This window comes from Atractosteus spatula, chromosome 13, assembly GCF_055471065.1.
Source record: "Atractosteus spatula isolate fAtrSpa1 chromosome 13, fAtrSpa1.hap1, whole genome shotgun sequence".
Classification (NCBI taxonomy): domain Eukaryota; kingdom Metazoa; phylum Chordata; class Actinopteri; order Semionotiformes; family Lepisosteidae; genus Atractosteus; species Atractosteus spatula.
The window spans coordinates 5,347,729-5,371,251 of record NC_142718.1 but is presented as its reverse complement, the minus strand read 5'-3'; the positions used below and the strand labels follow the sequence as shown (position 1 = coordinate 5,371,251).

Genomic DNA, 23,523 nt, shown 5'->3' with positions numbered 1-23,523 from the left:
ATAGGATGTAAACTGATACAAGTGAGTGATGAGAGTCTTTAAAAGTTTGCTTAATCACCCCAAAATAAAAAAAAACACAATAAAGGCAAATTATAAAATAGTTTGAATGAATGTGCATTTTTTTCCCTGAATCATAGGTGTTATGAAGAACCACATCGTAAAAAGTATGACATGTAAGAAATGAAAGCTATACTTTAACAAAGCAGAAATGATGCATCAATAACTTGATCAAACTGAAACAAGCTTTTAATAAACAATGTAAATACCCTCAAGCATCCTGGGGAAGGAAAGATTTTATACTTGAAGCTGTAATGGAAACTACACTTATTAACCAAGCACAAAATACATCATTTTCAAGTAAGTCATAAATGTATAATGTTCCCCTAATTATGTTACCCAAAGCCAATTTAGATGTGCCAGTATTTACCAGCATTTTTGTTACTCAAAAAAACTTTTGGTTTGTAAAAATGCCACTAAACAGATACATTTTAAACTAGGTTACTTTCATTATTAGAATCCCTTTTCATATGTAGATTATTAGAATACCTCCTACTAAAACAATTACAATGATGGAACATATGAAAATATAGACTTCTCAAGAAAACTCCATTCTTGTGTGGCATTTCACACACTGAATAAAATTAATACCCTATGAATGAAGTCAATTCTATAGTGCGTACAAGCGTGTTTTGAAAATTACAACTGATTTCCTGGCCAAGACAACTTGATTTTTACTTTTTTTTTGTATGGTGCTTGGGTACTCACAGCATTTGGGCTCTGGGTTGTCTTTAGTATATAATTTTTACATTCTGATTGTGGCTTTTCTCCAGAAGTAGTGTATCACAATTTTCCCTCTGTATGTGTCATAAACCCATTGTCAGAATACTCTCTTAATTGCTTTTGATATGTTGCCACTGATATGTACACTTAAGAGGGTCATCTTTTAATGCATACTACCCATAGCTCATAGATGCATACAACAGGGGTCTATTTCAAAGAAATTTCTCATCACCTTGGCAAACTCAAAACTGTCCATCCTCAGAGCATTGCCTACTGTGTAGCTTCAACTGACAAAGTCTTCTTACAAATAGCTAATGAAATAGCATAGATTCATATTGGGTAATAAAACAATTACTTGCTGAGCCACTCTGTGGTGAATTGCATTCTTTCAACAATTTCTGAATGCAGCCGTTAAACCACTTTGTCTACTGTTTTTAAGATTTACTAGTAATATGAATTTGCTCTATATCGATTGCAAAGTGTACTTAAACATCTAACCACCTACTCACCTACTATCATCTTTAGTCATTTACCTGAAGTGTTCTGATGATGATGAATGTTACATTAAATTACCTTAAAACACATCCATTCCTTAAATTAATGTTACCTTGAACACAAATTGCACCCTTTGCACCTAACCCTGCACAGACACTGCAGCATACTGTGCTGAATTATATTAATTTTAGAATCAAATATTTCATGATTTTTTAAGACACAAACATATTTTATGGGAGTTTTGACCAATACTGTGGATCCACATCAGATTCAGGCACAAACATAGCATGCTTGTATAATGTATCAGAATAATACAACATAGCACATGAATGAACTGAAGTGGGAGCTATGCTTTACAGTAAAAAACAAGTTACATGGTTTCAAAGCACTTTTATTTATTAAAAGAGGTTTCTGATGTCTATATCATCCATGTAGACAACAGACTTTACATACAAATGCAGCAAATATTGACAGAAACAGAAATCTGGTAGCAGCAGATGTGGAGTTCGTTTACTCTCTGGTACATTTTTTTTTAACAGGATGGTCACAAGTTTAAAATACCAGATCTCAGCAGCCAGTCTTCCTTTGGTCACAGGTCAAACAGCTGTTTCTGACTTCATCCATTTCCTTGTTACTACAGATTTCGATTTTGATGCTCAGTTATCACCGACCTGCTCATTGATCTACTGAGGCAATTATATTTTCCCCAGCCCTGTCATGCACAATATCAGATAAGGTTATTTGAATGAGTTGTGCATCTGTGTAGCCCTCTGCTCAGTTAGTAACGGTGACTTGTTTCAAACTATTGGTTTGAAACATCTCCTGTAGTTTCTGTTTGTGCAAATATTCTTTTCTTTAGAAACTCCACTCTTTCTTCTTCTGAGAGGGTCTCAAACTCATGCTTTGGAACCTAGAAAACCAGAGTAAACCAAAATGTGGCAAGGCTGCAATATCTTCGTACCACAGACATTTACAGTATTATCAACAATCTCAAGTTAACCCCTGACACATCTCAATTACACATCACTAAGCTTCCTATGAGCCTGTAGCTTCCAACATGACTCCTAGGAGACTGTGTTCTGCTCTAACTGAGTTCTTAATCACAGACTGATTTAAACGTTCTATTTGAGGCATAGTTTTCAATGTCTTAAAACATTAAATGGGATTTGTATATGTTATCATCTGTGTGCCAGCTTCTGAATTTAATAACCGCCCTTATTCACAACCCCAGTTGGCTGAATTGTCAACTGTATCTCATCAGCTCATTCATTGTCATTCTCACCTGTGTCTGTTCATCATACTAAGCGATCACCTATTAAGACCTGTTTAATCAAAAATAATGGTAAGCAAGCCGATGATATGCTGCTTACTTTTCAGCATGTTTAAGAGGCAGGAAATAATATGATTGAAGTAGGAATCGTTTGAAACTTAGGACTGAATGCAGAAACAAGTAAACCATATGTCTAAACAAGCAAGCACAAGATAACACAAGTTTATGTAGAGCTCAGCTGCAAAACAAAACAGCAAATACAGTGAGCGCCCAGGAACAGAGTGATGAAGCCAGTTCATAGATGGGGATTATTAGGAGGCCAAGATTGGTAAAGGCCAGGGGGAAATTTGGCCAGGACTCTTTTTGAGAAAAGCCCTGGGATTTTTAATGACCACACAGAGTCAGAACCTTGGTTTTACATCTCATCTGAAGGATGGCATCTTTTTACAGTACAGTGTCCCCGTCACTATACTGGGGCATTAGGACCCACATGGACCGCAGGGTGAACGTCCCCTACTGGACCTTCAAATACTTCTTCCAGCAGCAACCTTAAGTTTTTCCCAGGTCTCCTATTCAGGTACTGACCAGGCTCACACTTGCTGAGCTTCAGTGGGCTGCCAGCTCTGAGTTGCAGGGTGATATGGCTGCTATACATGCCTACCTGTTTCCACTGTGACTTTGTTGACTCCTTAGGTGTTTAAGAGCAGAAAGATTACTACCAGCAACCTTTGTTGCTGATGAATCAGGGTGGCTAATTATTGGCATTTCCTTATTTTCTCTTGATATGGGCAGTGACTCACCAGTACAGTGTCATAACCCAAGGCTGCAAGGTGCCTCATTTTCATGGCCAGCTTGCCCCTGGGGTGGAGGGTACCGAGGCAGAAAGAAGAAGATTGTCCACACAGCACTGCCACTCTGAAAGATCCGTTAGAAGAAAAAACATTTAGGAAAAAACGGCTTGCTCTTTTTTTTGCTTGCTCAACAGTTTTACTTTCAGTCATTTGTCTGCTTGCAAGGCTATAACTAGTACAGTACTTCCATTTCACATATTTGGATGTGCTGCACCATATATCTAAAGTTTATGGTTTTGGTGTGTGCGAGCATAAGACCTCAATGCCAGAAACTGGTTTTATCTTTGAGTCATGCGCACCTTTATGTCTGTTACACTTCAATGGTGTGCATTCCTATAATACAGCCTGCTCAGCTCACATGAACACATTTTGTAATACACTGTATTCTGCAATAAGAAAAAACAATCAAGGATTACACAGACTCTTTAAAAAATAAAAATTGTGTATCAAATACAGGACATTAATTAAGAAAGAGCTACGTACTCTTTGGTCATAGATAAAGTGATACCAAATAGTAGTTTGCTTTTAAGTACATATATCCATAACAATTTATGTCAAACTAAGTTTTCTTAAACTAACTTGTGGTGGTGTAAATTATTTAACTTGAGTGCTTCATGTGCCAGTACTCTGCTTATGTCTATATGAATACCATTTGCCAGGTGTTTTCTGAATTTCCATTTCAGTGTTTCTGCAGTGTTTGCTAATCCTCCTATTTTGATATCAGTTGTGGACCTGACTAGTGATCAGTGACATCAATTGGGATCAGTAGTCAGTAGTCTTAATTCAGAATTGCATGTGATTAAAATGCCTAGAAGCTGATTCAGTTCCTGTGAGTCTGGTTTGATCACCCAAAGATCTCCCACTGGAGGTACTCTTTCAGCATGAGCTACCTTGAACCTTTGTTTCTTAAACTGCGGTCCTTCAGTAATTATCAGTGGGAGCTTTTTTAATGAGTTTACCTCTGCAGTAAAATTTAAATGAACAAAATAAACTATGCAGTAGCACATTTTATCTATTTGAAGAACAAAGAGAGGCAACAATAAAAAGCTGAAATGTTATCACTGAGAAAATGTTGCATTCAATTTATGATGACCCTCTAACACTGCTCAGTGCAATGTTCCCAGTAATGCTCTGCATAAATTAGCTCTGGGAAAGTTATTAAGGTGCTTTCAGCACAATTTTAAGCAAAACCATAGGGAGGGTAAAAATAAAAAAGAAATAATTTTACTACAGTATAAAAGGAAATGCTCCTAACATGGTTTTCCTTGCTCACATAAAAACAACTAAATATTTTACTAAATGAAAATAGTGTTTTGTGTGGTGATGGTATGAAATAACCGATTGTGTCTGAGCTCTCTTGCTGAATGAGGCTGTGATGAGACATGACACTTTTACAGCGAACTTATCACGATCTTTCTAAAGTGCATTTTACTCAGAGTTTTTCAAAAAGCAGGGCACTCATTTAAAACAGAACTGTTACATTAGAGCCTTAGACCATTCTATATATGACGCCAAGACAAATTAACACCTAACGATGTACCAAAACACTATGTATTGATTTTAGAGAAAATTAAAAAATAGAAAAAAATGTCCCAATAACCTTGTAAAATCCTGAGTTTTGACAGAAATTTGAAAAGCTCCTTTAGCAAATATGCAATGCAGACATACGTGCATGACTCACACAGTGCTCACTTAAAAATTAAAGACGTAACTCTTTCCCTGTCAAACCTTGCCTCACAGAAAAATTTTCTCATTTCGAGTCACACTGCATAAGTTTAATATCATGTGGTCGATGAATCATTTATTTTCACAGTTTACAGAATCGTGACGCAGGATGTCCCTCTTATTCATTATTAATAGTTTTATCCATTATCTTAAGATCACCCTGCTTGCCCAAAAGATAAGCATTTCATATTCTGTTTCGGCAGAAAAAAAAAAGAATGACATTGATCAAGATTATTACATGCAAATTACATTGTGCTTTAGAAATTGTTTCATGCAGAATTTATCCACACTGTCAGTCAAAGTTCCCAGCTTTAGTCAAGGCTTCAAAACCCAACACGGTATTTAAAATCCATTAGAGAACCTCAAACATATATTTTTCAAAGGTAAATGTGCAGTTTTCCTCGCCACCCTGGCTTATTGCCACATTCCATGCCTTCCCAATAATTTGATGGTAAATTTTTAACGCTGTTGGTGTTTTCATTTTCATTCCAACCATTGGAATTCATGGAATTTCATTGGAACTTTTTACATCTCAGCTCACTGAATGACTCCTTGTAGCGTACAGAGAGACTGAAGATAGACATCTTTTTGAAATGCAGCTGGAGGAGTGGTGAATCTCTTTCTGATATGCCTGCAGGTGTGCAGCAGCTGCTGTTTCGCTTACAGATAACAGAGCTTTCAATTACATTTCAATTGTGTCAATCCTACGTCCAGTGGGGCACCAGTGGTCAGAGTAGGCTAGACACATGAACCAGACTTCAACTTGAGATACCTGGATAATAGTAAGGGCTATTTTTGTATGTATGAGCTACAAACCTTTTGACACTAGCCTTAATTACTGTTCCTGCAATCTCTGACCCATCTGAAAGATAAGGATGCCCTCTTGAAGTTGCTGCTACTTCTCACATTTTGCACTTTACTCTGGATCTACAGCAGATAGTAGTGGTAAATAAAACAAACCTAGGTTCACGTTTGGAGGAGGGAATATTCTCTGTGCTGCAGAAACTCCAATGACGCAATTGGGAACGAGCTGGAAATTGAGGTTAATCTTATCTCTTCTGTGACCAACAACACAAGATGACTGAATAAAAAACAAACTTCACAGCCAGGCCAAAAGACTTGTTAACAAAACACATTTGAAATTAAAAACCTAAATGAGAAACGACACATGGTGGGGGAAACCTGCAGAATGAAAAGCCAAGACAATTTTAAAAACTAAAACTGTTACCTTCGACAGTCTTCAGATATTGCTGCTTCATTTTCCTGTGACAAATCACAGATATTTTTCATGGTTTTCTCCAGGGTAATTGAAAAATCTGAAATGAAAAACAATACAAGGCAATATTGGTTCTGTTCACACAAACACATTCTGTAATATAAGGAATACACTGCATTCTGCAATAAAAGGGGAAAGAAAATCATTCAGGGATTATACCTACACTGTAAAAATAAAAAACATCAATCGAATAGGGGAAATTTTATAAGAAAGAGCTACGTACCAGAAAATATTTTCTTTTCATGTACATGGATTTGTAACAATTTATCCCAAACATTTTTCCAAAATTTAAGGTGAGTGTCTGTACTCTGCTCATGCCCATGAAGGATGTCATTTTTCAAGATTTCCAAGTAAACCAGCCTGAGGTTAAAAAAAAACATCTGCAGGTGTTCAGTTACCTATGAAGTAGCCATTGTCCAACAGCACCTCCTTCTGGAATGAGCTCCCTTCCAGAATAACCTGCAGAGTCCTCAGCAGGTCCAGGTTCACAGGGAATGTTGTTGAGGGTGGCTTGGCTGCACTCAGCGCTGTGGTGCTGGAGACAGCGGGACTATCCAGCTGCAGACAAAGGTTCACATAGTGCAACATCCGCTCGTGCATCCCTTGGTTTCTGCCCTCTGCAGGAAAGGATATTGAGCTGGTCAGCAAAAATTCATCTGCTGCCTGGCACTTGGGAATCAGAAGACTATCTTTGTTCCACATAAGAAAAAATGATATACTGTAGCGTGCAGTGTTTTTTTTCAATCATTTAACCAAGGCTAGTCTTAACACTGTTCATGAGGAGCATAATTGAGCATTTACTTGTACCAGCACTTTGAGGCCAATATCATGAACATCTGATTAATCTGGTTAGCATCTCTGATGTAACCATGGGACTCAGCTCTCTATAGTGTCACATTCTAGTACAGCTAAAATCAACTTCAGATTACTCCTTACATAAAAAAGTGAAAACGTCTCAGTTTAAGTTCTAATATATGCTTGGCTATAAGAGTATGTGACACTCTACAAGATGCCTTGTGGACCATGGCAGATATGGAATAGGACTAGTATGGGACAAGCAGTGACTTCTAGACCTGACCTTGAAAGAGCAGCTCATCAAGCACATCCTTCTGTTGAAGTTTGTCCATAAGCACATTTGAGAAATGTCCCAGCAGACAGAGAGAGAAGACTCCCCTCAGGAGCTCAGCAGGGAGGATCTTAGAGAGATATGTCTCCAACACATTGCTCAGACTTTCTGGGAACCTGCATCAAACACGAATATCACTTCAGTTTCTTCACAGTGTCCCATTAAATCATTGCTCTATTTAAAAAAGAGACAAATCTAAGCTTCATCTATTAATGGGATCGTCATAAAAACAAAGCTAAAATTTCTTTCAAAATGCTTATAAGAGCTGTTGGGCAGGCAGTCTGATGAACTTTCCTTCACTAGTAAGCAAAGCACCATTTAGCTGTCTGACTGATTGGATAGATGCCACTGTCAGGCAGCCACCTCCAATTAAATAAGGCTGAGGGAGGCAGCTTGTATTCACTGTAACTTAGAACTCAGCAGGGCTAAGAATTCACTGGGTCTTGTGTCCTGGGGTTAACACTTCTATTTGGTATTTTTTATTTGAGTCACAGTGATTTCTTCTCTTTCATATCAAAGAACTTCCAATGCCTTAAAGGACAGGTGTACTTTTACTTTTCATTAAAGTACAGTAAATGTCTCTTTTGTTGAAACAAGTCACCAACACATTTCTAATCTTGTTTCCAAGGACTTGTTTCCAACTCTGGTCCCATGTCCTGGCATTTTCATTTGGTGGCAAAAGGATGCGTTAATCTTGGTTAATTAAGTCAATTATTGGTTCAGTTTTAGAACACATGAATTTGACTGGAATGAAAACCAGAGGACTGTGTAGTTTTACAGGACCTTATATGCGGTGAATCATGGTATTTAAAACATATGGGTCCACAATTCCCATTTTAGATAATTTAACACACTGAAAAAGGTATGATAATCTATCACATTAATAACAGATCATGTATAAAACCTCTGCGTTTTATCATCTCTAGTTTTCAGCTCAATTGGGTTCACATGACAAATGCATCATGTGCTGTATATTTTACCAGTAAACATTTTGATAAAAATACAGTAATAAAAGTCACCCCAACAAGTATTACAAGGGCACCTACTGCTGTCCGTGTCTCTGAGGAAAATGGTTTAACTGGGAGTATACTTTCAAAATATTCAGGACATCCTTCAGAATCAAGGAGTCTGGGTCCTTCATTACTGTCTCAGCAAAGGTGTCCATTAACCCAACATGGCGGAAACCATGATCTTCAAACAGCAACAGAAAGAGGATAACCTGCAAAAAAAAAGATAGAGGTTTAAGTCCATCTTACTTACAACCACTGCTCTTGCCAAAAGATAAGGGATTGATGAACCTCCACACATTGTGTACACAGTAACCTCAGCAGAACGATCCAGTTCTCTCACTATGTTGGCAACCGTATTGGTACAATGCCAGAAAGAGACACCATTTCAATATTGTTAATATTGCTCCCACTTTCAGCGTTGCGTTTTTAACTTTTTAGTTAAATACAGTAAGTAGTCCAACTGTCATGGGGATGATAAGTAACATAGCTGTTCGCCAAAATCCTTTTAAAAAGCATTATAAAGAAAAAAAAAGCGGAGCTCACCTGCTTACTGCTCCACATGTCAAAGGTGGATGCCACATAACTGCCAATAGCAGAGAGAAGGGTGTAATTGTGGTACCGCAGGTCTCTGGAAGACTGCAGCACATACATCAACCTCCAGAAGGGGATCCCATGAATGTTCTCTGTACAGGAAGGAAATAAACAAAGTGATCTCATGTACATTTTTACACAGGTCATGCACATTTGGATACTCAGAGAGCTGAAGATGATTCCGCTGTTTCCCCAAAACAGGAAGCAGGGTAACTTTAAATGATTTATATATGCAAGCATTTATATAGCACTTCAGAGGCAAAACACACTTGCTAAATGGACTACACTGCATTATAGAATCTGACCTGAAGTGCAGATACAACCAACATAATTATAGAGCCATTTTGAAAAATACACATTCTAAATACAGACATCTAGTGGCAACAACAGAGTACTTATCTCTACACATAGCTAATGAAAAAAATAATGTTGTTTTCAGCTTGATTTTTTTACCTCTGATATAATAACATCGTTAAAAAAATCCTCCAGATTGCACATTTCTGGAGAATGGCAGTTTTTCAAATACTGATTGGCAAATACAAACCCTCTAAAGCGAGAAATTTTAGTTTTTTCACTAAATTTAGGTTTCTTTAACCATTTTACTGCCAATGCTCTATTTGACAAAAAAACTTTGAGAGCACCATCATCTCAGTTTTTGCAGGCTTTATGGAAGAAATGTTTTTCATTTTGTCACTTAAATGACATTTCTGTGCAGCTAGACTGAAGTTAAGAAAGAAGCAGTCATTCATCATAGACTAAGGGTATGACTGTGTCTCTTCCTATACGTAGTGTTTGTTTCTCACATGATGTAGGTATCTCATTACTTTTTTCTTCTCCTTCATGAATCTTTTCAGTCACAACCAAATTTTTGCAATCTGCTTTTCTGATCTTGGAACTCTTTGCTGTTCAACTTTGTACATATTGAAGCTCCTCTTACCAGCAATTTTGTTACTGCAGAAGTCCAGTAAAGCTTTAGATGGAAAATTCATTGCTGCCAGTGTTGTGAACATATACTGAGAATTGGGGACAGAGAACTGTCTTACCATAGACAGTGCTTTGTGCTGTTAAAAAAAAAAGAAAATCATTTTATTGAAAGATATTGTAGGATATGCCTTGAGCTACTGAAGAGAAAAAACAAACTGCAGCAGTAATAATCAAGCTGTAAAATTCTGTAAAAGGACTTGACCAAGAATTCTTCAAAGAAGCGAGAGTTCTTTGCTTTGGCAGTTCTATAAACTCTACAAATCACTATAAAATTGCAATGTGTCAGTGCCCATGTAAAACTAATATAACTAATAAAGAAATTTAAATTGACACAAGGAGAATCTAAGGAAACATTGAAAGCCAGATTTTTTTTTAAATTAGTTGTCGAGAGATACATGCAGTTTCATGAAAGTGGCTTGGTTATAAAACCGTTTACCTCAAGTTTTCTCTTCAGGGACACAGGGGCATCTCTGCCAATGCATCTCATCATGGTCTGCAGAGCTGTCACACTTTTAATCTTGGGAATGCGAATCTCAACCAGCAGCCTGTGGTTTAGAGGGCAAACACCCCATCTGGCAGCTGAAAATACTTGGCATCCAGTTTCGCATAACCAAAAATATGCATAACTCCAACATCTGAATCACTTCCAGAGGCAAATTAGTTTAAGGTCCCACCCCAAAAAAAACTAGCAAACAAACATAAAAGTACTCAGTTGTACTCAGTAAACATTTGATTGAATGTATGAAATAATGTATGGAATAAAAGCTTAATTGTAAATGACAAACAAGGCTCTATAATGATGCTTGCCATAAAGCCATTATTAGTTTATTAGTGGGTTCAATCCATTATTCAGAAAAACTTAAGTTTTATGGCTTTTAATATTAGAATACCCGGCTCATAACAATAACATTTTCAAATAATATTTTTATTTTATGTGCACTCACCGAATACATTCTGTGTGCAGCCATGACAGTGTAATCACATGACCTGACTCTCACAATAGTTCTTTTGTTTCATGTGAAATTTGTATGCTAATAACTTACCAAATTCAAGTGATATGAAGTAACAAGGGGATAATCAAGGGATAGCAGAAGAGAAAACTTCCACACAGAGGCAGAGTTCTAATGTAACAACTAACCTCAGACCAGCTTTCAGGGCATCAACATTTTTACTCCCCTCCATCTCCTCCAGACAATTTGCCAGCACGGAAAGAGCTCTCTCTTCAAACTTATTCAGGTTCTCCTGCAGGAAGAGAACAGCATCAGTATCTACTGCAAACCCAGAATGTTATTAATGTAAATGCAAATAAACTTTACATTTGTTTATCATGACTCTGTTTTGTGTGATCAACGATGATAACTATTTAACTAAAATGAACTGATGCATCAGCAAAAACTGACAGCATCCCCACCTATCTTTGTGAAAAATGAATTTAATCCTAATTCTGTTTGACATCTTTGTTTTTACTTCGCACAGAAGGCTGTTAGCTAAAACGCAAGATTCTGAGACGTCATCGGCAATATTTCGTGAAAGGGTGCAATATCAGAAAAAAAAAAGAATCAGGATCGTTTTCCTCATTTTAAACCAAAATAAATGTAGGAATCGGGCACGCACTGATGTAGTGGCCAACTCTTTTGGAACAAGAAAAGAAAAACTGAAAATGCTGACGTTAAAAAAAATACCACAAACAGCAAACATACCTGATTACTTAACTTTCATTAAGATGCCAAAATAATACACTAACCAATTGTGTTGAATCCCAAAGGAAACATAACAATTTAATAGTTTCTCCACCATCTTAAACAAGCTCTTATTGTCTACAAGATTTTAAATCCTGAAAATGGGTTCTCATACCTGGATGACTCTAAGAAGTGTTTGTATGACTTGGCTGCGCTGTGACACACCAAGTTTCACCAAAGCCAGCAGGCTATAGGCCAGATCGTCACTTCTCATTTTGTGGGAATCCTCCATCAAGCGCTGACAAAGCTGCTCGAAAACTGGGTGCTCGAACATCAGCCTCCTCTCATATCGTCTCTGCTCTTCTGACAACTTCTTGGTGGTCTCCCAGATTTTGGTCAAGCTGTTACTCACTCGCCTCCAGGTCAGAGTGTATTTCTCCGCCAGATCCAGCACATCAGAGGGAGACTGGCAGGCTGTCAGCAAGTCATAAAATAGTGCCCCATGCCTCTCTGGGCCTTGAAACCCAGGTTCATTTTCTTCAGAGAGTGGATGAAGGACAATTGTTGCATCCTTCTCCACAGCTGGACGTGTGGCATTTTTAAGGTGTTCTGCACTTTGTCCTTCTTCTTCTGTCTTTAAAATATTCTCTTGTGTACCATCTTGTGTGTAAAACCTAACTCTAGACCAGGTTCTAGGTACACAGCACCCGGTGGAACTGGCTTTCGAATGAACTCTCCAAAAGCTTGAATGTCCGGCAGTGAGCTGGTTCGGTGAAGGTATGCCGTTTCTCAATAAGCAAGAACTAAAACACCGCTGACAAGAGCTGCTGTATGATAGAAATGCGTGTCGAATTAACCGGTTTCCTGATTTGTGGACACTCATTTTGCTAGGCAAAGGCTGCACAATGTTGGAAGGACTTTAGCAAGCATCACCTGAAATGATAAGAAAAGGGAGTGCATACTACTATTAAAAAATATAACTGTCACGTCTACAAGCCAATGTCTAAGAGTGAAAGCTGAATGAACAGCACAGCTCTTTGACAGATTGTGGATCCATGAATGTGTGGTGAAACAAAAAAGCAATCTTGTAAAAAGCAGTCAGGTTATCTTAAAGATGATTACAGGCAAAACGGTCACGCTTTGACAAAAACTATAGAGATGAATCCTAAACTTTTCCCCCCAAATTTTAACTTGGTCACTTTTAAATTATAATCATACAGTGGACTATTTTATTCAAAACAACCAACACAGACGAAGGGTGAAAATACGTAATACTCAAAATTCCGAATTACATTGTCCGATTTAGGTCCTATCCGAAGAACGGACTGACAATACTCAATATTCATATTTCGTTTCATATTTCCTGTACAAGAACTAAATAATTTATTGAACGTTTGAAACGGAAAAAAGTTTAACTGAATAAGAAAAACGAAGAGCTATATCATAACTCGCAAAACGGATATTAATGTACTAGTGGGTTCAAGCTATCAGATACTCAGAAAAATGTATGTTTTACAGTTTATATATAATAAATACATGTTCATAACAATAACGTTTTCAAACAGAACTAGTATGATTAAGTAGTAGTGAATTATAACCTTCATTTATGTACACTCACCTCATGCCTAATGTGGGCAACCATGACAGTTTAATCACGTGACCTGTCTCTCACAATAGTTCGGGGAAAACACGAACAACACTTTGTACATCCTGCTGAATTATAAATATCCTTTAAAACCGCTACATTTCTTGCATTTTATACATTACGCACACAGTCGGTAATAGTAATGTTATTAACATGAAAATAGTTATAAAAAACCTATATTAGTTATATTATTTGTACAATAGCCATGAATAGATGGGTACTGAACATATATTGTTTAAATTATTTTTTAACTTCTGTAGATAATGGAATTTGGGGCAATGATATAAATTAATTAAATATTTAAAAGGGATTTAAAAGTAATGAATCGTTATGAAGTAATAAAGTGTATATTTTTCTGTGAACCACAAACACAGCAAAGCGTTTCCGAGAGGACGACATATTATGTGACACCTCTGGGTTACCAGGCAACCATCATAAACAACTCAGAGCAAAATGGCTAAATTCGTACTAGCTGGTAAGAGAAATTGTAGAACGTACTGAAATTCTGTAATATGAAAGTAATTGTTTATATAAAGGATATCTTCGAACATTTGTCCAAATAAAACATAGTGTCTTGTCTTAATTGATGGATCAATTATAGGACTGGTTTGATTAAAATAAGTTATTGAGACACTCTGTCTGACATCCCTCATTGTTCCACTTTGACATATTTGCATTAGGTCTTCAATTAATTCTCATGCCATTTGCTCGATTAATTTAGAGAAGATATGGCGCGATATAGGATATTTCCGGCATTGAAATGCTTACAACCGAATATTTAATTAATTATAGTTTCAGGTTGAAACTCGCAAAGAAAACATTGTTTTATAAATGACTGTTCGTGTGTGCACAGATAGACAAGTGATTTGATGTTTATTATGTGCCCTTTTCTATAATGAATGTACAAAGAGTATCTTTGCATAGTACAAATAAGATTAGCCAATGCCTTTACTTTTGCTTTTGACAGATGGAATAATGCTAATTAAAAATCATAAATGATACAGAACAATTCTGTTCATTTTAAAATGTAGAACACTGTTTCACAAAGTACCTTTAGTGGCCACATTTTTACAGTACAATGCATGGCTCTGATATTGACTTGACAGGCCAGCCTATTTAAAGAATGCTTTTGTTTCTCTCTCTAGGTAGGGCAGACTGTCCGTATTATGCCAAAGCAGAGCTACTTGCAGATTTACTTCAAAGAAACCTTCCTAGCTTTAGCATCTACAAAATTTGCCACCACCCAAAGGACTGGGAGGTAAGAACTTTAGCAGATTCGTATTCATGTGAGAATCATGTGAGATGTGATACTGTAGCTCTTAAACATGATGTGTTAAGAACATACAGTAGGTAATGAAAAGAAGCCATTCTGTCCTTGTAATTTGTTTGGTACAGTAGGTAGATAATTGATCTCATACAGTTGCTTCTTGAAGTATACCAAGTCCTTCTGTTTCAATAACTTTAATAATTTTCTGGCTAGCTGGTTACAGACTCCCATAACCCCCTGAAGTGTCACCCATTCTCATTCTTAAATCCATTTTCACTAGCATACTAATAGTAGTATCACTAATTCCATTAACGTAAGTGCACTAGTACAGTGTAATTGTTACACTAACAGTATATATTACTTATGCTCTATAGATTATACAGTATTTCACTGGTAGTCTTGAGGAAGTCCATTTTTGTATGTTAAGTGGTTTGAACTGAATCAGCATGCTTTGCCTGCAATGTAAAAATAATAAAATCCTAACAGCCAAAAAGTTTTGTTCTTGACTTTTCTTTCTACTTTTCAGCATGAAATTAACCTTTACTGTGCTTATTCATATATTGTACATTTTTTAAGCCTGGTTTGCTGTTTCTTATTCCTAATTTGACTCTTTAACCATACCTTAGCATGTTTCTAACATACTGTAAATATTCAAAGTAAAATAAAAATTATCCTGAACCTTCTGATACACAAATTAAATGAAAGGCTGATTTTGTTGTGTTTTAAGCATAGCTTGCTTCCATTACATATATTGTTGTAAAAATTAGAATACTAAGTGGATGCATTTATTTACTTGTTTGTTTTACCGCTGTGGTTCTGCTGCAGTGTACACTATCCTAGTCTGAGAATCCTGCTTTTTTATGGAATACAGTGTAACCTTTCCAAATCCCTCCCCAGCAATGGCTTGAAGAGACTTGTGAAAAGAATGGCTGGAAACATGACCGGTCTCCTATTGTATGGAGAGAGCTTGTTGACCGAGGAGGAAAGGAACTTCTGTTAGGTGGCTTTAGTGAATTCCTGGAGCATGCGCAAGTAGGACTAATTTTTGTAAAGCATTACCGATAATTTCTTTACTATTGCTTGCACTTCTTTCGACTTGTTTACAACCATTTGAGAGTTTCTATTCCAGCTTCTTTAATGGATTACAAAACGTCTGGCGCAAAGGTCTGTAGTCCTTACTCTTGAGAGCCACAGTGTTGAAGACATTATTTGTGAATACTGAGTAGACGAGGCAGTCCCTCTAGGAAACTGGATAGCTTTGAATTTGAATTGAATGAGACTTGGAGCTTGAGTCTGTGATCCAAGTGTCTATGTGTCTCATGGAGAGCAAACTGGGGTATGCAAAAAGACAAATTCCTAATGCAAGAAATTGTATAGGGCTAATAAAGTGATCTATTGTGTTACAGTATGTATGGAAATAATTGGTCCAATCAGTTATTAATTAAAACAAAAAGGGAATACCCATGGCTGTGTAAGACTTGGGATGCAGACCCATGTAACATAGCACAGGCCAGAACAGTCATGAATACTGTTTAAACTGAATAATGTGAAAGGAATTTAAATTGGCTACCTAAGGATTGCTTGTCTAAAACAGTCATCATTATAATAGTAACATTGAACTGTATTGTTGTGTAATCAAGCTAAGTTAAATTTACAGTCTTAAATTTGCGCAAAGTTAAGTAATTGCGAACTAAATTAATCACTTTTCGTTTTTGGTCATTTTACTTGCAGTTGACTTACGTTACTGCTTATGACAAATTTATCAGGTTTTGGTTTTGGGAGACAAGACGGGGATTGCCCCATCTGATCATCTGATAAATTTTGGCTAAAACTGAAAACGAAACCCGTTGAATCGTTTTGTGTCACACACACTATTTTTATTTTTAGGGTTACTATGGCATTAGCTCAGACATGATGACTGAGATGATGAAGGAAATTGCATCCGAGAACTTGCAAACCAAAATAGATGTCATGGAAGAGGAGGCGTATTATAGGAGTCTGATCAAACCACTGCACATATGGATCACAAGGTAAAATGGAGACCAATCTCCAGTGCTAAAGGCCCACATCTGCAGTGACCCTAATGCGGTTAAAAAGCACAGGTTAAATCAAAATGGTTCTTTCACTGATTTTTAATGAACACCAATAATGTCAGCAAAAGTACCAGTTTTATATTTCTCATGCTGGATAAATTCTGAGCAGTAAGGGTCAGAAAAGAATATTGAAGGCCACAAAAGGTTGAAAAGAATGAAGAAGTAAATCAGAATCATTAAACATGATTAGGGAGCATGAAGTTTGTTGCTCTCATTTGACCATCTTTAACAAAGATGCATTGTAATTTGAAGGGTTAAAGCCTGTAAAATTTGTAATAATTAAAGTTATTTCCATAGTAACATACTGTAGGACCTTTTGTAAACAGTTTTAAAAATGTTTTTCCTGCTATCATTTATCTGATGATCCATTGATCAGGTAAAGTCCAGTGTTCAAGAGAATTAACCCTTTCAGACTAGGCTCAGTGTAAGCAGCAGGCCATAAGGCCATGGGCTATTGAAACATATCACACTGAGGGCAGGTGTTTTTATAATGAATGGTTTCAAACACTATGGATAACAATGTTTCATAAAGGATCATGAGGGATCAAAATATAAGCTGACAGTTCTTTCCTTGTTTCAGTGCATTGAGTCCAGTATGCTATGCCTTGCTTCCCATGCTGGGCAAGAGAGACTTATTTTCAGAAAACACCGTGATAAGTCTACACCTTCTAGACATCGGTGGTTCAGAAGAAGAGCTTTGCAGTCTGAAGACAGAGGCTGAAGACCTAGCCTTGCCCATATTCCATGAGATCACTATCCACACTGAGCTAAGGGAGGCCTTTCGCGATGCTGATGTTGTGCTCATTCTGGATGACATTCAGCCAGAGGAAGATCAGGCTCTTAGAGAGAGGGCCATTAAAGAACTTGCAGACCGCTGCCAAAACTACGGCCTGCTCATCGACAGCCATTCCCACAAAGAGGTGCGCGTTGTGGTAGCTGGGAATTCTTACGTCAACTTAAAATGCCTCATGGTAATGCAAAATGCACCTTCTATTAATCCCCGTCAGTTTGTTGCCGCTGCTATTCAACTGGAAAACGAAGCAAGGGCTCAGCTGGCTAAGAAATTAAATGTTAATACTGCAGGTAGGGGTTTTTGTTGAACTTTTTTTCATTTATTTTTCACAGGTTTGGTGGAAGGAGTTTGACCTTTGCCAAGTATCAAGTGTATCGGTCTAAAAACTTAACAGCCTTATTGCTGTAAATTAAATGAGAAACAGTGATGGTCTAGTGTTATTCTACATTAATGGATGCGCATAAACATCCCTCACTGTTAAATACCATTTATAATTATCCAGTATTATACAGTATGCTTATTCTATAAGCATTTTTAGATGGGTTTCACTAAACTAGCCTGATTAATCATATGAAATTTCAGACCGAACTGTGGCATAATCACAGTTCTTATTCAGAAATTTCATAAGGTTTAGAAAAGTGTGGTTCTTCATTGTTTTTTATGGCACAGGAAATCTTTTACTCTCTTGATTTTCACTGTGAGTAACACTCACAATCTCTCTAGAGTTCCCCCAAGTTGAACCTGAAAAAAACAAATGTTATACATTTTATGTTTCATTTGCTCCATGATCTGACAATTGTGTGCCCATCTTTCACAACAAAACCCACTGTGATTTCTGTTGTTGTAAAACTGGTTCTAATGGGGGAAAAAACATACTATAGGGTTTCTTACAGATTGGGGAAAATCACTAACTTGTATTTAAATATTTAAATTTTAATACTAAAAAACAACATACGTCAGTGTATCACTATTTAAACATCCATAAAAACATTTGACATATTTTTAAGTACTGTAATTATTAAGATATGTTCCAAACTAAAAGCGTGTTTAAAGAAACAGTGCAAAACCAGTTTTTTTGGGCTAAACAATTGTAGTGTAGTGGTGATTAATGTTCTCATTTTAAATTACCCATTCTAACATGTTGATATTATGTCATCTTGCAAGATTAATTCACAAGTACTTAATTATATTTCTACATTCTAGTGTTTACTGTATATCGAGAATATTGTTTTCTGAATGTGCACTATACATGGCTGCCAAATATTGAGTACTGAAGCTTAGATTATATTTTAAGGGTGAATATAGCACTGAATGATTTTGGAAAATGTTTTTTGTTACCAATGTTTTCTTAATGTTCAAAGCATCACAAGAGATTAATGAATTCTGACAACAAATATATAAATGGTAGCTAAGAGGAAAAAAGTGGTTGGTGGGGCTCATCAAAGTGTGGAAGGTCATTGAAGAATCCTTGTGAATTAAAAACTTTCAGTCACAGGACACTGCTAAAACATGTGTAGAAACCAGTTACATGTATGTTCTGAAGGACTTTATCTGGAAATGCTGGTCGAGTATTCTATATGTAAATTCAGAATAGATCTTCTGGCATGGAGAGGACAGAGTTTAGATAAGAGTTGAAGGTTATATAGAGAAAAGACTATGATATAGAAATAAAAACATATTTGAAAGGAAACAGTCCTACCTTTTTCTACATAAGATAAAAAAACCTGGAGTCTTTTCGATTTGATCAATACTTCCTTAATTGCTGGTTCTGAAGCTTAGGATTCAGAAAATCTGCCTAGTGCTAAACACTCTCAATTGAAAACATGAAAAACTAAATTAAAAACAAATCTTTTCCTCCATTTGTCCCATTTTTTATCCTGGAATGAAGCTTTGTTACCCTTTCTTGTCTTCACAGATGTGAAAGATGTCATTGTGTGGGGTAACATAACTGGGAACTCTTACATCGATCTCCAAAGAGCCAAAGTTTTTAGATATGATGGTGCTATCTTTGGGCCTCCAGATTTCTCTCAACCAGTTTTGGAAGTCATATATGACCGGTAGGATCCAGTGAAATCCCTTTCCTAATCACACCCAACAAAGCAAAAGGAAGCAAGCTACTATTGTTATTGCACCTACTTGCCATGCCATGTACCATATAACATATTACAGCTTTTACAGTTCAATAAAACAGCCACATTGCAATATCATAGACTGATTTTAGTTATTATTTTAACTGATCTACACTGGGTATTAACAGTAAAGCAACACACTAATATTTTTCTGATTTAGAGAACACTGAACCCAAGGACACATTTCTCATTTGAAGAAATGTTGAAAGTGTTCCCCAGTGTCCCATTTGAACAACAGCATGGTCTCAGATGTTTCCTTACATTCTAGACTTTATTCAAACCACTTTCACACTATTTTAACAGTGTTTCTGCACTTTTTTTCACAGCGAATGGCTGGAGACCGACTTTCTAGCCTCTGTGAGATCTCAACGTTGCGCCGTGGAGGAAAAAATGCATCGGCCTGCAGGACTGTCTGCAGCTAATGGGATAGCCACTGTCCTGCAGTCCTGGAATCATGACTCCCCGGTTGATGATGTCTTGTCTCTTGGGGTCATTAGTGAAGGTAGATCAGCTTCACACCTTAAAAAGATGTCTGAGATGAACAGCTCAGACATAATGCAATCCCATTCCTTATTATGCCATTAGATGATCTTGATAATTATTTTAATCACATTTTGTTGGAGTATTTAATATTAATTTGGAATACTTTTCTGATTGGTTGCAGGGCAGTTTGGAATTCCCAAGGGGCTAGTTTTCTCCATGCCTGTAAAATTCCAGAATGGGGCCTGGATAGTACTTTCAGATGTTGAAATCAGTGACACACTGAAAGAGAATTTGATAGCTGCTTCTAATGAACTGATGAATGTAAGTAGAAAATAGACTTACAGGTTATATCCGTGTGACAATTTAAACATAAGAGTGGAGTGCAAAAGCAGCTGATCAATGTTGGGGAAAAACAAGAAAATCATTTTCATTTTTGCCTCACAGTTAATGATTTGAAGTAATCTTATTTCTGTGTGTTTACTGCTGATATTCTCTAAATACATTTGTGCAATGGCAGTATTCTTATAAATTGTGGTCTTACCTGGGTCTGACTTGACTAGTCAGACACAGGTAAGAAGATGATGTCTGCAAACTTTAGTCATTTACTAAAATCTTTTTCTGTTGTGCTGAATTTCTCTGTTATGTTCTCTAATTGTTTTTGACAAACGAGACCTACGCATTTTCCCTGCCCCATGTAGATCTTCCGATTTCAGGTACACTGAGAAGATAAACCTTGTTTCTATCAAAATAAGAAGAAAAAGGTTAAAAAAGAAAAAAAAACAGCTTATTACTAATTTAGGACTGGGGTAATGCTTACAATATTTAACAGTGAAACACTTTGATATGACTTTATTTTATAAACTTGATTTGTATTTCTGCTTTAAGTTGAGTAATGATTATAATCAGGTTTCAAAATGTGAGTATAAAATGTCGTAATTATATTTTTATGACTAGTTAACTAGTTAAAATGTCCTTAAATGAAAATTTTGAGTAAAACTATTTTTTTTTCTAGGAGATGGAAATTGCCTTTAGAGGAAAGTCATGATGGGTTTTACCCAGCATGAATAAAGAATAAAAATATTATAATGTAGTAAACCACGTGTGTTTTAATTGAAATAAAATCACTTTATTCTTCATGTTTTGGATTTCAGGAATCTTTGAAAGTCAATATGCAATATATTTTCAGTAATACTGTATGATATGCCTAAAACAAATGAGTCCAGAATACGATTTTAGACAATAAAAACATTTACTGTACACATTTAAATAATTGGTACATGCATTATAGATGTGCATATAATATAATACATGCATATATAATACCTTCAATGGGAATCATTGAAAAGGCTTTAGAATCAGATTTGAACAATATATTATCTAACTGCATGTCATAGATATTCTATTTACTAGTAAGTCAGTACTTATTAACACATGTGAAAATCTGTAATGAATAATAAATACTGTAAATACTTGTTTTAATTTCCACGGACTTCAAGGTGACATAAACAATACTAATAATCTTCACCATCCATGCCTCCCATCAGATTGAGGTTTTTTTTTAGTGTGCAAAAGCTCCCTCTAGTGTTTGGTCAGTTACTCGACACAGCATTTTTCAGGGAGGTGAAAAGTATTGAAGTCTTTTTTTTGTGTCTTTTGACTGCAACTGGCCCACTAGCTACCAGATGCTTATTTTTTAGATTTTAGCCCACCAAAATAACACTTTGTTCTCCACATATTGATGGACACTGACCAATGGGATTCATTGCAGGGATTCATCTGCAGAGACTCATTACATCTCAGCTCTTAATAAGCTAAATCAGCTAGTTAGTGGCTCATTTAGACCAATTTAACAGCTTCTCCCAGCTCTTCTCGTGATCTTGAAAAATTACAGACACATTTAGCCATTTAGGATTAGGTTGGGATACCAATGATATATAAGGATTGCTAAAATCAGTGAAAAAAACAATCACTAAAATTACTAAACAGTTAATTAGTTGTTAAGAACAAGAGTTACATCACAATAAAGCCTATTATGACATAACTTATGTGATGCCAACATCACAATTGCTGGATGTGATGTCATGGATTCCTCCACTATACAAGCTTATAAAAACACCTTCAGACTAACTGGATTCAGTGAATTGCTGCCTAGTGCACAATTAACACGGGATAACTTATGCTGTGATTTTAATTCTGTCAGTTGTACTGCTATGGGTCAGAATCATAGTGAAGCAGGGAAACTGGAGGCAGAATTTCAGGTGTTTGACCAGAGCAAATCTGGTATTCAAAGAGTAGCCTGGGACAAACCTAAACCAGGCCAGGACAAGAACAAGAAGAAGAAAAGGAAGAAAACCAACATGAGGTTTTCCCTCTTCAAAGACATGATGCTCCTGCTGTCATGTTGTACCACAGTCACTGTGGTCAAAGAATTTCACCCAGAACAGAATAACGACTGTGTGTTTCACCCAGAACAGGGTAGCAACTCGGCCTGGGAAATAAACCCTCTTGGCACAGGTAAGGCTAAGGGTCAGACAGAGGGGGTGTTGATGGCATTTTATAGACTCTAGCACAGGTGTGATATGGCATATTAGTTACAAGTATTTTTCTTAGCCTGCCAATATCAACCTTTTTGCACTAAATATGAGAAAATACATTTAGCCCAAATCAGATAGAGCACTGCAAACATTAAATACAATTGCCTGATGTTTAAACTCAGCTACTGTAATTCAGCCTTGCTTTGTGCTGCAACTTGTTAGGATGCATCAGTGCTCAAGAAATTCTCGAGAAGATATAATTTGTACACAAGCACAGTTTGACATGTTCCATTTAAACCCACAAAAGAACTTTCAAAACTGTCTCTCTCCAAAAACACCCCCCGTAATAACGCCCAAGCCTGCAGGTAAATGAAAAACAATTTTACATTTGTTTTCCCAATTTTTTTATCCTAGTTGGCATTTCCATCATGGTTTTAGGGTTGCGTTCAGTAACTGAAGAGCAGCTTTTGCTCTAAAAAAATACTTTGAAAATCATTGTTATGAAATTAACTACTTTCGTAGTCTGACATGTCTATGCATGTCTTTCAATGTCTATGAAAAATGATGAAAAGGATGTGAGGAATTCTTAGTATTCTTGAAATCTGTTTACTGAGTGAACGATTCTCCCTCTGACACAGAGACCAGCCACCCCTTTGGAGTCACAGGGTATGAAAAAGGAGACAGTATCATTAAAGACATGGATCTGACAGGGATTCTTCAATGCAAGAAAATAGAGCTCCTGGAACAAGTGACTCAAAGACCAGTCATTGAAGAAGGCCTTGAGTTACTGGA

General features: G+C 36.6%; 2 protein-coding genes across 3 annotated transcripts; one reads left to right on the top strand and one right to left on the bottom strand.

Moving 5' to 3' along the window:
• Window positions 1-1,650: 1,650 nt before the first annotated feature.
• fastkd2 (FASTK mitochondrial RNA regulator 2) lies at window positions 1,651-13,460 on the bottom strand. 2 transcript variants are annotated; one of them, XM_088930754.1, is made up of 12 exons: window positions 13,406-13,460; window positions 11,963-12,720; window positions 11,247-11,350; window positions 10,545-10,653; window positions 10,062-10,185; window positions 9,077-9,216; window positions 8,570-8,742; window positions 7,476-7,639; window positions 6,796-7,014; window positions 6,350-6,437; window positions 3,346-3,460; window positions 1,651-2,185 (listed from the first exon to the last, which is right to left on the bottom strand). In XM_088930754.1, exons 2-12 carry the CDS (start codon window positions 12,668-12,670, stop codon window positions 2,078-2,080), a joined length of 2,052 nt encoding a protein of 683 aa, XP_088786880.1. In that variant the 5' UTR covers window positions 12,671-12,720; window positions 13,406-13,460; the 3' UTR covers window positions 1,651-2,077. The 2 variants fall into 2 exon arrangements, with proteins under 2 accessions (XP_088786880.1, XP_088786881.1); XM_088930755.1 differs by lacking the exon at window positions 6,796-7,014 and having other exon boundaries at window positions 13,406-13,455.
• A 425-nt stretch (window positions 13,461-13,885) lies between these two features.
• Window positions 13,886-21,334, top strand: mdh1b (malate dehydrogenase 1B, NAD (soluble)). Its single transcript, XM_088929973.1, has 8 exons — window positions 13,886-13,907; window positions 14,578-14,690; window positions 15,597-15,731; window positions 16,587-16,729; window positions 17,373-17,875; window positions 19,501-19,642; window positions 20,041-20,216; window positions 20,379-21,334. The coding sequence occupies exons 1-8, from the start codon at window positions 13,886-13,888 to the stop codon at window positions 20,531-20,533; spliced, it is 1,389 nt and encodes a 462-aa protein (XP_088786099.1). The 3' UTR covers window positions 20,534-21,334.
• Window positions 21,335-23,523: the final 2,189 nt, after the last annotated feature.

Bases quoted from the DNA above. Each gene is read 5' to 3' on its own strand.
- fastkd2 (XM_088930754.1), bottom strand. From the start codon at position 12,670: ATGAGTGTCCACAAATCAGGAAACCGGTTAATTCGACACGCATTTCTA. The intron at 10,654-11,246 runs GTTAGTTGTTAC...TCTAAACCACAG, and splicing joins GCCCTGAAAGCTGGTCTGAG to GCTGCTGGTTGAGATTCGCA. The intron at 7,015-7,475 runs GTCAGGTCTAGA...CCTTTCCTGCAG, and splicing joins TGATGAGCTGCTCTTTCAAG to AGGGCAGAAACCAAGGGATG.
- mdh1b (XM_088929973.1), top strand. From the start codon at position 13,886: ATGGCTAAATTCGTACTAGCTG. The intron at 15,732-16,586 runs GTAGGACTAATT...TTTTATTTTTAG, and splicing joins AATTCCTGGAGCATGCGCAA to GGTTACTATGGCATTAGCTC. The intron at 16,730-17,372 runs GTAAAATGGAGA...TCCTTGTTTCAG, and splicing joins CTGCACATATGGATCACAAG to TGCATTGAGTCCAGTATGCT.